This window comes from Hirundo rustica, chromosome 14 (assembly GCF_015227805.2).
Source record: "Hirundo rustica isolate bHirRus1 chromosome 14, bHirRus1.pri.v3, whole genome shotgun sequence".
NCBI lineage: Eukaryota > Metazoa > Chordata > Aves > Passeriformes > Hirundinidae > Hirundo > Hirundo rustica.
In genome coordinates, this window is record NC_053463.1 from 6,654,845 (window position 1) to 6,672,322 (window position 17,478).

The window sequence follows — 17,478 nt, forward strand, 5'->3', positions numbered from 1 at the left end:
TTTATTTTCCCTGATGCCTAAAAAATAAAAAGGAAAACCGGTTCTGCCTTATATACACAAAAACTGAGCTGAAGTCCTGAGCTGACGCAAACATTTGTCCTCATCACCGAACGCACCTGGTAACGGTGGCTGTGGGAAGTGTCACCGGTTGGAGGGAGACCCAAAGCCCTCAAGGGCTGGAGCAGAGCAGTGGAACACAGCGGGATAAGAGGGACTCACCTGGAAAAGCCACAGCACACCTGGAGACTTTGTGTTCTGGGGGCTGGGAGTGGTGAGGGTTGGCAGTGGACAGTGTGGACAAGGGATGTGAGGCACGAGCAGTGTCAGGTGGGATGTGAGGGTTTGACTGGGTGGTCTTCAGGCAGCAGGGACATGTCTGCTGCTCTGTTTTCCCAGAGCTTGGAGAGAAAAGGCTGAGAAATGTCACACAAGCCACCACACAAGGCTCATGCTCCCTCGTGCCTGTCTTGGGTTTGCAGAACTGCAGCTGAGGAGCACATGGTGCAGCCCTGAGAAGGAGCCACAGACCCTCCTGTGTCCCAGCTGTGTCCCAGCTGTGCCCCAATGGCCTTTGGGGTTGCTGAAACTGGGCTGTACATTAACCTGGGCCTGTACAGTGGTCAAGACTCAGCAGGATGAAGGGATGTCTCAGCTGCACTTCACCAGCAGGAACAGGTGGGGTTTAGCTAACTGGCCTAGGGAACACAATGGGTGAGAGGGAATGCAGTGCATGGAGGAGCAGGGAGAAAGGGAGGACAAAATCCGCAGTCCTGTAATTGTAGTTTTAAAGAAAATATGAAAAGAAATGATTCTCTGTCTTTCTGAAAACTACCTCTCCACCACCTAGCACCAGGGCACATGCCAGTCATTTCTTGCATGCCTGAGGAGGCCCCTGCCCACCTGGCAGCAGCTCCTGGTGCCTGCAGTTACTGTTCTCCCTTGGACCAGCACCCAGCCTGGGGCTGGTTCTTGGACCCTGCCCCGATGGAAAACCTTCTGTTCTCCTTCCCTTCCCCACGGAAGAGCTCGGCAGGGTGGTCTGCCCCAAATCTGCCTGTGCTGGGCTCCCTTCTCCCCTCTCCCTGTGCTGCAGGTGGAGGATGGCTGCAGTGCCACCTTGCCATGGCACAGCCAGGGGAACCAGGGCTGCCGGAGATGCCTCCACGTGGCTCTGTGTGGCTGCAAGGGCAGGGCTGGGCATGCAGGGTTGGGCATCACTGGGGACGAGGGTGGGGATGTTCAGGTACTCTTGTCAAGGATGTGCTCCAGCTGGCCCCCATCACTGCGGTCTGAAGGGCTCCCTTGTCATGTCCTACAGCCGAGGGTCTTGCCTGGTTTCCAGGGCCCAACTTGCTCTGCCCTCCTCACCTCACTTCCCAGGAGACCAGCTCAGCAGAAATTCATTTTGCCTCCAGTCCAGCCAGGTCTTTTTTCTATTTCAGTCTTGTTCGAACTGCCCAAAAGCACCAGGCAGCTGGATTGCCAGGAACACCGAAGGAAGCACCTGGAGCACCATAGGAAAGCCCTCCTCCACTATCACCCCCTTCCTTCTGCTGACATCAGGACCTTGCCGTGGGCTACAAAGACCAGAGACCAAACCAGCGTGCGGTTCCTACGGGAGCGCAGTACCTAACCCACGTTTTTTACACTGGGGAGAGCCCAGCAGTCCCTCGGGAAGGCCCCAGTGCCACCTGGCCCAGCCTCGCTGTCCGCCCCATCGGTTCAGTCATGTCTTTGGGAAGGAGCTGGCACCCTTCAGAGCACGTGGGCCGGCAGGGCTCTGCTGCATAGTGCTTTTCTCTTGGGGTCTGTAGCTGGTGAAGAGGGTTAAGGCATGAATTCTTCCTTGATCGTCAGCGGCGATGAGGAGACGAGGTTGGGGGCATTGGTGCTGCAGAGGCCTCCGATGGGCCCCAGGGTGCTGACAGCGGGCGGGGTCGGCGTGGTGGTGCTGGTGGGCTGGCTCTGCTGCTGCAGCTTCTTCTTGTTCACCTTCCTCTCCTTCGCCCTCCGATTCTGGAACCAGATTTTCACCTGCAGAAAGCAAAAGATGGCGACGAAGAGGTGAGGGCGGACGCAGGCAAGGATGACAACCCCCAGCCCCTACGGGGGCAGAGAGGGCATCCCAAAGTTTGGAAAGGGAGGGGTGTCCGTGCAGCAAGGTGGGGCCTCGCCCTTCGCCACCCCCAGCCCCACGCGGGGCGCGGTTTTCCCGGGACACTGCGGCACTGACCTGCCGCTCGGTGAGCCCGAGGGCCACGGCCAGCTCAGCCTTGCGGCGGATGGTGATGTAGCGGCTGTAGTGGAACTCCTTCTCCAGCTCCAGGCGCTGGTGGTCCGTGTACACCACCCGGTACTTGTCTTTTGTCCTGGTCTTGCCTGGCAGGGAGAGAAGAGTGGGGGGTGAGCCAGCGTGGGGAGGAGGGGAGCAGTGGAATGGGAGGAGCATCCCCCAAGGGCTCGGAGGAGACACAGAACCACCTGGGGAGAGCTCAGGAGAAACATGGCAATGCCCTGGGGACCAGGGGAAAGAGAGTCAGGAGGCTCCTGCAGGCTTGAACATCCTTCCTGTTTCACACCGGAGTGTTTCCTCTTGTTGGGAAGTACCTGGGCTTAGGTGGAATTGCTTGGTGGAAAGAGCAGGAGGGATTCAGAGGCGCCCCAGGAGGATGGACCATAAATCCCCTGTGTCATGACACATGGTCCCTGAGAGGAGCAGGGCTGCAGGTCCTGTGGTGGCTGAGGAGAGGCTGCCTGGCAGGGCTAAGGAAGGCCCAGCTCTTTTTCTAGGAAGCCCCAAACCAAGGTGCCATCACTTGACTGTGCACGGATCAGAAGAGGAACCCCATAAAGACCACTGCCAGTTTCTCTGCCACACAGAGGATTGCTTTCCTTCTCCCTGTACTGAGCTAAGACACAGGGCAGTGCTTTAGGTGCAGTCTTTAAAGATGCCCTGGAGAAAGCCCAAATGATGCCTCAGCACTCCTGGGGACTGGCTGCATTGGCCAGGGGTGTTTGGCCAAAGCCTGAATCTCTCCTTGGTCTCCCCAGCTATGGACAGAGCCTGGGGCCATCAGGATCCTCACGTTTGTGCACACAGATGCACATCCCATGGGTCTGCAAACAGCACCTGCTGCTTTCCTGCAGAAAAATACAGTCAAATGTTCCCCAGCTGTCTCTTCCTAAGTTCCTTTGTTACTCCACAGGCACACAGGGTGAGCTGTGGAACTCTGCCTGGGCTGTGAGGGGCAGGTGGCATTGTGAGGGAGGACACCCATGCCTGGCAGTTTGCTGACAAGCTCCTGGTGTTTTCTTCTGCAGAAGAGCCCATAGGTAGGGAATAAACACAGCTGTGAATATTTGCTTCTCCACCCCAAATGACAAAATCCTGTTCCAGGGAGTCGAGAGGGATGATGCCTGGCCATTTGTTTGCCTGGCAGACGTGTTTGCCCATCTTCTCCCGAGTTTCAGTGCTGCTGAGGGAAGGAGTGGGGCCGAGTTCAGAACAGCTCCATGGATTTCCCTGGGGCTGCCCTGGGTGAGTTAGCATGGACAAGATTCTGCACACCACTGCTGCAGATGTGCAGGAAGGGATTTCTAGTGACCCAGCAACCTATACAACCTTGCTTGCAGCCTGGTTCTGCCAGGAAAGGGGATCTTTGTGTGCCTGCCAACCTGTTCATCTGTTTCCCTAATGAATCCTTTGCACATCCACCCATTTGGGCCAAATCAGTTGGACACTGGGCAATCTCAGCAATACAATTAAATTCTGACACCATCTGAGTGGAAGCAGAGTTTAGGTGGTGCAGAGGAAAACTGGGCTCTAGACACCCTAATAAGGCATCAGAGAACATCCAGAGAGCAAAACCCCAACCTCCAGGCTGCAAATCTGTTGGTTAAACAGCTCAGTTTTATTTTTGACAGTGTCTCTCTTCTGCTCTCCCATTGCAAGGAGATGGAGACATTCCTAAGCCGCTTCTTGTGCTAAAACTTAAACGTAAAAGAGACCTAAGATGGGCATGGAAAGCATCTCACCCTGCTGGGACTTGATGCTGGCACTCCCAGGCACACAAGCAGCACTCAATCCAAGTTAGCACCCAGTTTCCATGGCTATGCCACAGTCTGTGTCCATTGCTGCTGGTGGTGCTGGCACGGGCTCAGCACAGCATCAGCAGGGTGATGGCTGAGGGTGCCAGCACAGGCCCCAAGAAACACTAAAGCTCTCCAGTGATCCACGGAAGAGGAAAGGAGCCCAACAAGGCTGCGACATGACCAGGAATAGAACCAGAGTTCCAGCACCAGAGCAGGACTTCAGCCACTAATTCATATCTGAGGGATGTGATGAATTCACGCTTCAGAGTGGGGAGCCCAGCTCATCCAGGGCTGGTCAGAAGCAAACACCTAATCCCTCCTCACCACCATGAGTTCAAACCTGTGCACACCCCACAGGGTGACTCTGTGCGTTAAAAAAGGCGAGAAAAAAAGGTTAATTTGATTGAGCAAGGTCTTTGTGGAGTATCTGCAGAGACAGGGCTGAAACACAGAGATTCCACGTGCGAGGGACCTACGGCAGCTTCACCAGGCACTTGTCTCCTATCTGGCACACATCAGCCGCGACAGCTCCAAACACAACTGCCCACGGGAGACTCTGCTGGGCTGGAGCAATGCTGGGGGCACCCAGCCCAGGCAGGGTCTGCACCCTGCCCTCCCACAGGGCCCCTGCCCGGCCCGGGGGTCACTGCTGCCTCTCGCCGCCCTGCAGGGGAAGGGCACACCGGCACCAAAAGAACTTCTGCACCCCAGCCCGGGAGGGACCTGCGCCGAATCTGCAAACACAGCAATTCCCAAGAAGTTACAGAATAAACCAGGTGCTCCTGGGGAGATTTATGTGAGGTTTAGCAGCTCTGTGAGAAACTGGGCTCCCTCTGGCTGCTCCAGGCTTAGGGGCTCCTGCAAGATTTTTGTTTCTCATAGATTTATCTCTTTTTTTTTTTTTTTTCGTTTTCGTTTGAAAGCAAAAGCCTTTCTAAAGAGATAATAAGTTTAAAATGGTATTACTGGCAATGTTTTTATCTGAATACCACTGTTTGGAAAAAAGGAACACCTGGAAAGTGAAGGAGTTGACAGATAGAGTAAAGAAAATAAGCTGAAGACTAAAGAATAAGGCAGTTTGTGAATATCACATATGCCATGAATTTCAGTAGGAATTATTATTTCCTGCTGCAGCTGTAAATAGATCCATCACAGCCTGTTCTTTGTTATTCCTTCTTCATCCTTCATCTTGGATGGAGGCTGGGCTTTGCCTCAGGGCTGGTGGAGCCATCACAGGGTGAGCTGGGCACCAGGCCCAGTATCAGTATCAATATCATCACTTGCTGCTCAATATCAGGTAGAAAAGACTCAAAACAGGGGGCTGACGACCGAGGCAGAGATGGAAAGTTATTCACCTCCACTAATTGCTGGTTTCGGATGTTTGCTGAATTCAGGGATGTACTGTGGGTGATTCACAAGGAAAAGAAAAGGATTTGCAAGAAATACTATTGACAATGAATAATTCAGCTACCTTGAATATGAATGCTGGGTTACACTTAACTCTCTCCTGGAGACTTTTTATGGCTCTGTGAAAAGACAGAGGAAATTCGGGACAAGCCAATCCGGTTCCTCATGGGGAGCCCTCGTGCCTATGGCCAAACAGAGGGAAACTGCTCCTGCATCTCCAGCCAAGCCTGGCAAAGCTGAAACGGGCTGTCCCATGGCTTGGATAGCTTGGAGCTGGGGCTGCTGGCCCAGGAGGGAGTGTGCATGGGGTGCAGAGGGGGTGCCAGTGATGTCTCTCAGCACAGTTGCTGGCCCCTTCCAACCCTACTATGCATTTACAGCCCCTCCTGCTTGTCCCCAAAAGACCAGGCAAAGGAACTGCTGGGACAGGCAAACGGAGCCATCCCTGGGGCCAGCTGGAATGGTTTCGGCTTTGGGATCAAGGCAGGGCCAATGACAGCGTGGGGAGAGGGTATCGTTACCCCTGTTAATGTATAACCCTAATAGCACTCACCTGAGCCACGATTAGATAAGGGAATAGCTTTAATGTGCTGTGCAAACCCCAAGGGACGCGCTCCCGAGTGTGCACGCACACACACGGGGGGATGGAGTCCTGACCCCAGCCTGGATCCACTCCCCACAGCAACCCTGCCCCAAGACAGGGGCACCACAGCTCCTGCCCTGGGCTGCCTCAGGAGCCTGGCAGGGTAAGGGAAAATCAGAGTGCATCCTGGATGCCCACCATCCCAAGCTCTCTCCCCTCATAGCCACAGTGGAGGCTCCCAGGAAGGGGATATTTCACCATCCCCAGTCCTGGCCTGCCCAAAGGATGGCTTTAGGTAAAAAACTGTGTCCCCAAACCCTAACAGACTGAGAATATGGACATCGTGAGACTGGTGCTGAGCAGCTCTAAGAACAGCTGGGAAGGGGCTGGTTCAAACCAGGGAGGAAAGAGACGGTGGGGTGGCAGTGGCACCCTGGGTGGAGGTGGAGCAAAAGCTGGCAAGTTATGAGGGGATCAGCCCAGCTCCAAATGGAGGATCCCCATCCATGGGACACTCTTCTCCCAGCCAGAGCAGGAGCAGCACAGCTGCCAGCAGCCAGGAGCGTAAACTGCAACACTTTTCTAAAAGTCTATTTCACAGATCAAACCAGCTCAGAATTACCACAACCACAAACTCTGGCTCTGTGGGAAGCGGAAGTGCAGCCATCAGGGCTCTGGTCAGGGAAGTCGGGGTATGGCAGCCCTGACCCACTGGCTGGAGCCACTGAGATGAGAGGCCACGGTAGTGACAGCTGTTTTACCCCACAGCAGACGTTCCCAAGGCCAGGGGACACGTTGGATGATGCTGTGTAGAGGAGGTGCTGGCAGGGGGGATGGAGACATTGCTGCCAGGCTGCCTCAGCAGCTCTCACACCTTGCTCTGTGCTGGCTCCTTGTGCTCCCAGAGCCATCCTGCCTGATCCCATTTTCCTGGCTGCGCTCTGGCCCTACACTGGCTCCATCTGTACAGCCTTGTCTGCCCATCTGTCTGCACTGGGGCCTTGTCCCACACTGTCTGATGGCATCACGATATTATAATGGTGAAAAACATCAAGTGTAAAAGTCCTGTCACCACGGAGCACCTGTGAAAGAACCGGTGCATACTGGAGGCAAAGTGCAGTGCGACAGGACACAAGGCTGTCCCCTCCACGTGGGTGTTCCGTCTCCATGATAAAGGTGCTCCATTCTGAATGAGAAGCATCCACTCGTAGAGGGGATAAAATCCTCCCATCCCAGAGGAATCAGTGCTCCAGCAGGATCTGGCATTTTTCCCTGGGGAAAGGATCAAGGAAAACTTCCCTCATCCCCGACAGAGCTTAGGCAATGCAACAGCTGGAGAAACTGAGGCACACAGTCCCAGGGTCAGAGCCACGAGATTCCCTGGACAACTTAATCCCCAGTCTTTTCTGCAGCTCCATGGGGGGAAATACCCCTCAAAACCCCACAAAACTGAGGACGGCCAGCAGAGAAATGCCCCATGACAGAGAACCCCGGCCCAGGAAAGGGTTGAGGTCGGCTCCTAAAGCTCAGGAGCCTCCAGGCTGGCTGGAGCCACCCTCATCTGGCAGCCAGATGTGCTCCAGCTGCCTGTGCGCAGAGGGGCCGATGCTCCCTCTGCCGAGCGGCGCTGACGGGAGCCGCCCCGCGCAGAGCGATGCTGGGGCTCGGCGCGGACAGCGCAGCTCGTTTCACCATCCCTAAACCCACTGGAAACGGGAACCCCAAAGTCTGCACTGGCGGTGGCGAGGGCTGAGCCTCTGATGCTCTTTCCCTGTTCATCCTCTCCCCACGCTCATTTTCCCCCTCTTTCCCCTCCAGCTCCGCCTCCACTCCCAAACACCCACGCTCCTCTGTGGCCCGGGAGGGGGGATAAACCCGAGCCCCTCACACTCCCTGAGCGCTGGGAACCAGCAGCTCGCGGTTTTCACAAGCCTTCCCCTTCCCCTGCATACTTCAACATCCTCAGCTATTTTTCCTCTGCCGCGGGAAGCAGAGGAGTGATGGATGGGACGACCGACACGGGGCGAAGGACCGGAGCCATGTGGCTTGTTTCATCAGAGCCAGGGAGAAACGACCCCGTCTGGAGGGCAATCCTTCCCGAGATCCCGGCCTGACATCATTCCTCTGCCGGAATGCACCCTATTCAGACGAGGCTGGGTGTCAAAAACTGGGTGAGAGGAACCACACATCCTCTCTGTACATATTTAATGTCTCCGTGCTGTGGAGGGAGGGAATGCTGGATGAATCCTCGCTGAATGGACTCTGCCAAAGCTCCCCCATCCGTGCTCTGGGTTGGAAAAATGGGCACTCGAGACATCAGGGTTGAGGCAGGACACATCTTGGAGTCTGAGGGCCACTCCAAGGAGCCCAGCAATGCTTCTACACCCAGGGTAGCTCTCTCCACGGCCCTTCACCTTGCACAACCTGAATATTTCTTCCTGGGGCCAAAGGCTTCAGAGCAAACTGCAATTCTCCCATGTGCACCAGGCAGCAATAAAACCTGGTTCAGCTTGGTATGGTGAGCACTGGAAATATTTCACTTGCCAAACTGCACCACTGGACCCAATGGCTTTCTGGTCTCCTGCTCACTGAGGATCAAGCTCTGTGCTCCCTAAAAAGCTTTGCTGTGAGTGTGGTGAGTGTGAGTGTGAGTGTGAGTGTGTGTCTGGGGAATGCAGCTCGGCGGTCGTGGCCCTGGCAGAGCTCAGGGCAGAGCTTGGTGCACAGCAGTCAGGCAGGGCAGCCCTGCTGCCAGGAAAGGGCAGAAACACCAGGTCAAAGAGCGGGATTTGGAGAGTGCAGAGCGGTGCACAGGAGCACAGGCTGGGTTTTGCACAGCCAGCACAGTGGGACAGAGCTGCACTCACACCCACTGGTGAGCACACCCCTCCTGCAAGCCTCATCCTCCTCCCAGCGGGGGCAAACTCCAAGGGGATGAGGAGCAGATGCCTGGGGCTTGCAGTGAGCTGGGAACTCCCCATCACAACCCCATCATGTTCTTGGACGTGGAAAAACACAACCAGAGGCCCTTCATCCCCAGGAGCAGCGGCATGAAGCCGGGTGTTGGGGCAAGCCTTCCCCAGCCCTGCCCTGATTCAATCCTTTATTTTGGCAACTGGCAAATTCCTTCAGTTGTTCCCATGTTTTATGAGCGCTGAGCCGAGCGCTGCCAGCCTGGCTCCTGCGCTGGGTCAAAGACCACGGCAGCGCGGGAGGACAGGGAGCGCCGCGGTGCCACGCGGGCTGCTGGCACACGTGGGGCGCACACGGCCCCACGCAGAACATCTCCCCACGCCAGCCCTGAGCCGCTCATCCCAACCTGCCACCTGGCTGATGGGGCTCACCTGCAGCAGCAGGAGGAGGACAGCCAGGCAGCGGGGGTCCCATGTGGACACCAGGGTTTTCTTCTGCCCCTCTGCAGCCCCATGGGATTTGGCCCATCCTTGCCACGGGGCAGTGTGGGGGGAAGGATCCAGCCCCTTATCCAAGCAATCACAAAGCTAACAGGACTGGAGTGGGTGTCCTTGAAAGGTCCCCTGTAGGAAACATCTGTCATTGGTCAGGGGTTTAAAGTGTCCCTCTGCTAATCCCGGGGTATTAGCCGGCCGAGCCCATCACGTAGGTCCTGCCAGTGCTCCAGGGAAGCCCTTTTTGTTCAAGGAAAGTCAATTCTAGGAAAGTTTGAGAGGCCTGTACCTTGGCCAGCAGGCTAAGCAGTGAACAAACCCCAGCTGGGGCCAGGAGCAGGTTGTGGGTTAATAATTCAAGGGGAGAAGACTGGTGGGGCCCAACACACACCCCTGAGTGTCCCAGTGAAGGATAGGGTCTCACAGGGAATGAGCATATCCTAAAAAGAGGCTCCCCCATGCAGGGACTGACCAGGGAAATGCACTGTCCTCCAGCCAGCACTATCATCCCAAAACATACCAAGCACAGCATGAATCCCAGCAGTCCAGGGGAAACCTTTCTGTCTCATTATTGGGATTTTTACTCTTTCCCCCAGTGCTCATGGGCCCCACTAGGAAAATAAACAGAGCTGGAAAACTGACCTAGAAATAATAAAACTGAGATGGAAGACTGCACACCCAGCAAATCACCACATGCTAAGAGCATCTCTGCTTGCTCTCCATCACCCCAAAACCTATGTGGGGACCATGGGCACTGGTACCCCACGAAGACCTCAGCACATTTGCCTCTGCAAGGAATGCTCCAATTGCACTTTCACTTGCAATATGTAGCGCTGCAGCCCCTGCTCAATTAGTGACCTAAAATCCAGACCTGAGGCAGTATCTGAGGATTTGCATGACTAACAAGCAGAGGGTGAATTTCAAAGTTCAGCCAGCCCCGCTTCCAGCCACCTTCCTGAGCTTTTTATAAACCCCGGGTGCAATTCACAGGGAAGTTTGCAAATAATTGTGAATAAGGAGGAAGCATGAGGCTCTGACATGCTGCTAGTGAAGATTTTATGTGCAGAAAAGGAGGTGACATTGGAGAGAGAAATGAGGCCTGGGGACATCTTCCAGCTCGGTTCCCTGTAACTCCCAATTCCTGGCGACTGGCGTTGCAATCCCTTCTGCTGCTGGGTTATCTCAGCTCAGCCAGGTGAAGTATGCATGAATGTAGCAACAGGTACAGAAAATCATCCCCCTGTAAAGCCTGACTCTGCAGTGAGTCACTTAGGAGATTTCTCATTGATTTTTCTCAAGCTCTGGATCACATTTGCAGAAGTGCCCAACACACTCATTCCCTGCACAACATTTTATTTTACTACCACGCAGCTCTTCCCCAACAGCTTTCAAACTATGGCCAGGAGCTGTTCATATGAGCCAAGACAGAAAGGGAACATTAATTTACAGCCCTCTGAAGTATTATGATTTATAGCATTCACAATGAAACTGTTGATATTTATAGCAAAAAACTCCATGTATTCATTTCCTATTCCCACTGAGGCGAGACAAGGAGTTTATCAATCCAGATTGATTAAAGTCCAGTTTATTGATTTCAATAAAATGATTCATCTAAGAATGTCACCCTTATCTATGTCAAACCCATCTCTGCCCTACTCTCTTTCAAGCTTAATGAAGACTTTTATTTAAAGGGCAGCACTGGAAAACACCAACTGCATCCCACCATCTCCCAGCTCATGGTCCCACCACGGCCAAATCCTGCAGCTCCCTCGCAGCAGCAGCATCGGGCTTGGACCCAGCAAAGATGCAAGAACAGGTCCTTAATGTGTGGGTGATTTAGAAAAGGAGCTTACAGGTCATCCATCCTAGGGAAACCATCCCAAGAATGGGCCTTTCACCCCTGCATCGCCGTGGTGGGGCTGGGGCAGCTCCTCTGTGTGAGAGGAACAAGGCTGGTTTATTTGTTCCTTTGTATGTATTTGATCTAAGAGATACAAACTAAGCAACTAATGATACTTTTCCAGAATTCAATCAACTCAATTGTTGTCTAACTCAATCAGAGGCACTTTCAAGCTCCTGTTTCATCTTGGCCCCACTGCTGGGTGTAAACCCATGGCCTTGATCCAGAGGAGAGGTGTGCTGATGGCTTTCCTTCCCCATTCATTTTTCCCTCCCACTTCTCTTCTCAGAGGAAACCAAGATGTTCAGACCTACAAAACCTGCAGAAGTGGCAGGGTCTCTGCTGCAGGAGAGGGCTGCACATCACCTTTCCCTTTCCACCCTGGGCAGAGGGAAACCCTCAGCCCTGGCACGCCTGTGGGTCTCCATCACTGCATCTAGGGGAAAGCATTTTTCCTAAATAGTTACATTCAGTGTTTAAAATGGGACAGGAAATACCAGCCTGCCTCTCCCTCCTCTTTCCGGACCGGGGCTGGGTTTTTTTTCCATTTATCGGGATGCTCTGCCTGCTCCACTGCAGACACCCCATCCCTGCCACGCAGATTCTGGGAATACAAGTAGGTATTTTCCACACTGGAAGACCCCAGGGACCTCTGCAGAAGACCCTTACATGGCTCTTGGCTACTGGGAATAGTGCAGGGCCAAAAAAAAGCCAAAAACTGGAGGCACTTTGCATACAGGGAGCCCAGGCCCTGATTCCAGGGATATGGGGCAGCAGTAGCACAAAGCAAACTCGCCCTCAAGAGATGCCCACAGCCATTCCTGTAGTGAGTTTGGTCCCAGCAGTGCTCTGAGGAGCTCTTGGCCAGCGCGGGAGAGGGAGAGGGGTGGCAGGTTCAGGCGAGCCCCATGGGTCCCGCTGGGAAGGGTCCGGGCTGGGAAGATGAAAGGCTGAGGGTAGGTCAGGACAAAGGGCCCGCACCTCACCTCACTGCCAAAGGAGCCGGCCACCATCTCCATGACAAAGAGAAGTCCTTGTCAATTTGGGCTGGCCCCAAGGGGGATCTGCCCACTGCCTTTGAAGTGGGCAGCAGGGCTGGTAGGGGGCTGGGGTCACCCAGACTCTTCCCCCAGGTCAGGAGTTCAGCGGGGACAGGACCCTGGGGACAGCATGACCACTCGGTGCCCAGGCCATTGGTAACCACAGGAACCAGGGCACCCTTTCCTGCAGAGCCCAGCACCCACCGGCCGTGCACCTGCAGCACCCGCAGCCACCCTGCACGTGGCACTGTCCCCAGAACACGCAGAGTGCCCCTCACACACACACACACACACCCCATGAACAACACCATCCTCCTCACAGCACCCTGCACACACTCACTGAGCACGTCCTGGTGGCACTGCCTGTACACACACACTCCTCGTGGTGCCCTGCACACACTCACACTGAGCACGTCCTGGTGGCACTGCCTGTACACACACACTCCTCGTGGTGCCCTGCACACACTCACACTGAGCACGTCCTGGTGGCACTGCCTGTACACACACACTCCTCGTGGTGCCCTGCACACACTCACACTGAGCACATCCTGGTGGCACTGCCTGTGCACACACACTCCTCATGGTGCCCTGCACACACTCACTGGGACATCCTGGTGGCACTGCCTGTACACACACACTCCTCATGGTGCCCTGCACACACTCACACTGAGCACGTCCTGGTGGCACTGCCTGTGCACACACACTCCTCATGGTGCCCTGCACACACTCACTGAGCACGTCCTGGTGGCACTGCCTGTACACACACACTCCTCGTGGTGCCCTGCACACACTCACACTGAGCACGTCCTGGTGGCACTGCCTGTACACACACACTCCTCATGGTGCCCTGCACACACTCACTGAGCATGTCCTGGTGGCACTGCCTGTACACACACACTGCTCGTGGTGCCCTGCACACACTCACTGAGCACGTCCTGGTGGCACTGCCTGTACACACACTCCTCGTGGTGCCCTGCACACACTCACTGAGACATCCTGGTGGCACTGCCTGTACACACACACTCCTCATGGTGCCCTGCACACACTCACACTGAGCACGTCCTGGTGGCACTGCCTGTGCACACACACTCCTCGTGGTGCCCTGCACACACTCACTGAGCACGTCCTGGTGGCACTGCCTGTACACACACACTCCTCGTGGTGCCCTGCACACACTCACACTGAGCACGTCCTGGTGGCACTGCCTGTGCACACACACTCCTCATGGTGCCCTGCACACACTCACTGAGCACGTCCTGGTGGCACTGCCTGTACACACACTCCTCGTGGTGCCCTGCACACACTCACTGAGCACGTCCTGGTGGCACTGCCTGTACACACACACTCCTTGTGGTGCCCTGCACACACTCACTGAGCATGTCCTGGTGGCACTGCCTGTACACACACTCCTCGTGGTGCCCTGCACACACTCACTGAGCACGTCCTGGTGGCACTGCCTGTACACACACACTCCTCGTGGTGCCCTGCACACACTCACTGAGCACGTCCTGGTGGCACTGCCTGTACACACACACTCCTCGTGGTGCCCTGCACACACTCACTGAGCATGTCCTGGTGGCACTGCCTGTACACACACACTCCTCGTGGTGCCCTGCACACACTCACACTGAGCATGTCCTGGTGGCACTGCCTGTACACACACACTCCTCGTGGTGCCCTGCACACACTCACACTGAGCATGTCCTGGTGGCACTGCCTGTACACACACACTCCTCGTGGTGCCCTGCACAAACTCACTGAGCACGTCCTGGTGGCACTGCCTGTACACACACACTCCTCATGGTGCCCTGCACACACTCACTGAGCACGTCCTGGTGGCACTGCCTGTGCACACACACTCCTCGTGGTGCCTTGCACACTCACACAGAGCCTGCAGCGCCTCATGCACATGCACACACACGTGGATATACACACAGCCCCTTCCCTGCACAGCTTTGGGGCCTTGCACACGCACACACGTGCACACCCATTACACACAGGCTCTCACACAGCCAGCTCACACTCCCATGTACAGCCACAGCCCCACACTCCCACCCTTGTGGTTTTGAGACCCCCTGATCCAATCGCCCTCCAGGGTCCTGGCTCTTCCCATCCTACCCCCAGCCAACGGCAGCGGTGGGAGAGAAGGACTTTCCAGCCATGTAAGCCCAGCTGCCAGCGTGGAAGCACGGCACCCTCCCTGCCCATCCTCAGCCCCTGCCGCCTCAGAGCAGCCCTACTCTTTGAGGACTGGCTGTCGTGCCAAGGGCAGGCCAAGCTTGCCGTCCCTCTGGCCATCCCCGTGCCAGGGAGAGCCGCCCAGCAGGACCCGGCCCTGCAGAACTCCGGGCCCAGGGATCCTCTGCCATGGGGACGGCGCAGGGATGCGGCACCGGGAGGTTCCTTACCGTTGTTGCTGGTGCTGGGAATGCTGCGCCTCATCCACTCGTACGGGGTGCGTCTCTGGGCGTTAGGGGAGAGCTGGGGGACCGAGCTGCTGATGGGTGGAGGAAGGAGTCCGGAGCCCGGAGGCTGAATGGGGTTAAAATCTGGGGGGCTGAATCCAAACTGCCCCGGGCTGGCGGTGGAAGGCGTCGCAGCGGTCCCGTAGGAATGCCAGTCCTCCTTGGCAGGGGTGTAGGGCGAGCCCCAGGCGGCGGCCGGCTGCCCGTGGTGCAGGTCGTTGTTAATCCCCGGCACATGGTGGTAGCCGGCGAAGTCCGAGTACTGCGGCGGCCCCGGCACGTAGTTCTGGGGGTTCAGGTTGAGGCTGGGGTGCCGGACCGGGCTGGGATACATGTTGGTGTCCTTATCCACAAGATATCCTACATACATCTTCCCGGGCCGGCCCCGCGCTCATGCTGCGCTGCCGAGCCGCGGCTGCGGCCGCTTGGGTTCGGCGGGAGGCGGCCGCCCCTCCTTCGCCACCACTCACCTGGGCGCCTTGGGGAGCCTGTCCTGGGGCCAGGCACCTCCCTGCCCACGGGCTTTTATTGGGCCCAACCTCTCGCAGCATTTGCATTGAAAGGCAGGTTTGCATTTCAAAGTGCAGAAACCCCAGCGGGTGAAGGGGACGAGTTCGAACTTCCCACTCCGGCTGCCAGGAGGATGAGGAGGGGGGTGACCCCAGGGAGCACCGAGGACCCCCCCCCCAGCCCTTCCATCACTACCCCGCAACTGTGCCTGTGCCGCCGTACGTGGTCCCTCTGTATCAGCTGGCTTTGGGGACATTAGGGTGCCGCAGGGGTCCCATGAGGATGCCCCAAGGGACCCCACCACCATCCACACCCCAGGAACAGGATGAATCTCTGTATTAAAAGCCAGCTGCACGCAGGGGACAAGCTGGCCTGTGTGTGTCTGTCACCTGCCCTGTCCCCACTTCGGGGGACACCAAACTGTTGCTCGGAATGGCGTTTTCCTGCGCCCGGCAGCAGCACCTGCCTCTTTGGAAAAGAGAGGCTGGTGAAGGCTCTGTGTCTGCGTTTTCTTCGTCCCAGGCCAAACCCACCCCTCCAATCCTGACAGCAAAGCTCAGCCCAGCCTCAGAGAGCAGGAGAGACGGGCAGGCTCTGTGCAGGGAGAATGCCCCCGCCATGGACACTGCTGGGCTGCCACAGCTCCAAGGGGCTCACTGCCCTCCAGCAAGAGGAACTTCTCACCTGTTTTCTCTCTTAAGAAAGCAAAGCCACCCCTGTATGTTGCTCATAGGGAAAATCAAGCAGAAAGGGGACCCTTGTGAAGCCCTGTCTGCCCGCAAGGTGGGAGGTGGCAGCCAGAAACACCCCAGCAGAGATGACCCTGTCAGGTCAGACACACCTGCACTGCAGAGGGGGACGGGGGACGGAGTGACACTGCCCAGACACTCCCAGCACCGGCAGCCAGGAGCCTTGCCCGCACTGATGTCCCCGTCCCTGGAGTGTCACCCTCCAGCTGCACTGGCCACCACTGCAGCCACGGTTGTCATTTGTAAGCCGGCTTTTTTCTCCTCAGTCAGAAGCAGAGTCCACAGAGGCTCCAGGAGGGAGTTTTGCCACTTCCTCAAGGCCACATCTGTCCTTTTCTCTGCACCAGCCCCTTCCTGTGCTAGAAATGTGAGTGAGGCCAGGATGATCCTCACCCTCTTGGGACCAAAACAGCCTGGAATTTGACAATTGGGGAAAAAAAAAAAAAAATTAAGGATGACATTGAGAGGAGAGGATAAAACCTCTCTCATGGAGCTCTGGACCTTCAGTGATCTGTGTCAGTTCCAAGAACCTCATCCCACTGGTCTAGCCCCAGTTCTACCTGTGACTGGGTGCATATATTCCCCTGTGCTACATCCACTTCCTGCAAGGAGCTGGTGCCAGGATGAGATGGATGGGAGATGGGTAAGAGGTGAGGGGTCTGGTTTATGAGGACAGAGAAGGGTAAATCCCCAGCAACGGGAAATCACCCCCAGAGCTGGCATCACTTGCGTTCTGCCTCTCCAAACCTGGCATGGCTGAAGGCATCAGGAGTGGTGAGAGTTTTGCAGCAGCCCCTCTGGGCCTCCAGGGTCCCCAGCCCCTCGCCCAGCCTTGTCCCAGGTCCCTGCCTCGTGACAAAGGTGACTGTCGTGACCGTCCCACCCAGTGATGATCTCAGCTCACCTCTCAGCACAGATTGCTTGATGTGCCATATAATCCCATCTATCCTGGAGTTTTCCCAAGATCTCGGTACAGCCACAGCTTTGTGTGAACTAGAGAGTCAAGGCCACCCTACTCTCCCTCTTTGTCCCATCAGCAAAGAGGCTCAGGGAGTGGGAGAAAAAAAAAGAAGAAAATTCCCCCTGAGCAGATGGTGGGAGGTACAGAGGAACACAGGGGGCTGTTAGGTCCCATCGCAGAGGTGGATTGGGGTTTATTTTAGGGACTGGGGTTATTCCTGCCACTGGCTGTTTCTTACAGGCAGGGACAGGGAGCCCAGGCCCCTTTTACCTTTCCCCAGTCTGTGGAGCCAATGCCAAGGGCTCAGGCAGTTGCTGGGTCTGGGGCAGTGACCCACCCCTGCATCCTCCCCAGGGCAGCAGGT

The 17,478-nt window shown here is 56.1% G+C and overlaps 1 protein-coding gene across 1 annotated transcript; it reads right to left on the minus strand.

Annotated features, from left to right (window-relative positions):
• Positions 1 to 1,777: 1,777 nt before the first annotated feature.
• Positions 1,778 to 15,395, minus strand: CDX1 (caudal type homeobox 1). Its single transcript, XM_040078422.2, has 3 exons — positions 14,838 to 15,395; positions 2,234 to 2,379; positions 1,778 to 2,034 (listed from the first exon to the last, which is right to left on the minus strand). Exons 1-3 carry the CDS (start codon positions 15,262 to 15,264, stop codon positions 1,828 to 1,830), a joined length of 780 nt encoding a protein of 259 aa, XP_039934356.1. The 5' UTR covers positions 15,265 to 15,395; the 3' UTR covers positions 1,778 to 1,827.
• Positions 15,396 to 17,478: the final 2,083 nt, after the last annotated feature.

Coding starts and splice junctions, on each gene's coding strand:
- CDX1 (XM_040078422.2), bottom strand. CDS start 15,264: ATGTATGTAGGATATCTTGTGGATAAGGACACCAACATGTATCCCAGC. Junction 2,380..14,837: donor TCCCAGCACCAGCAACAACG/GTAAGGAACCTC, acceptor TCTCCCTGCCAG/GCAAGACCAGGACAAAAGAC. Junction 2,035..2,233: donor TCGGGCTCACCGAGCGGCAG/GTCAGTGCCGCA, acceptor TGCTTTCTGCAG/GTGAAAATCTGGTTCCAGAA.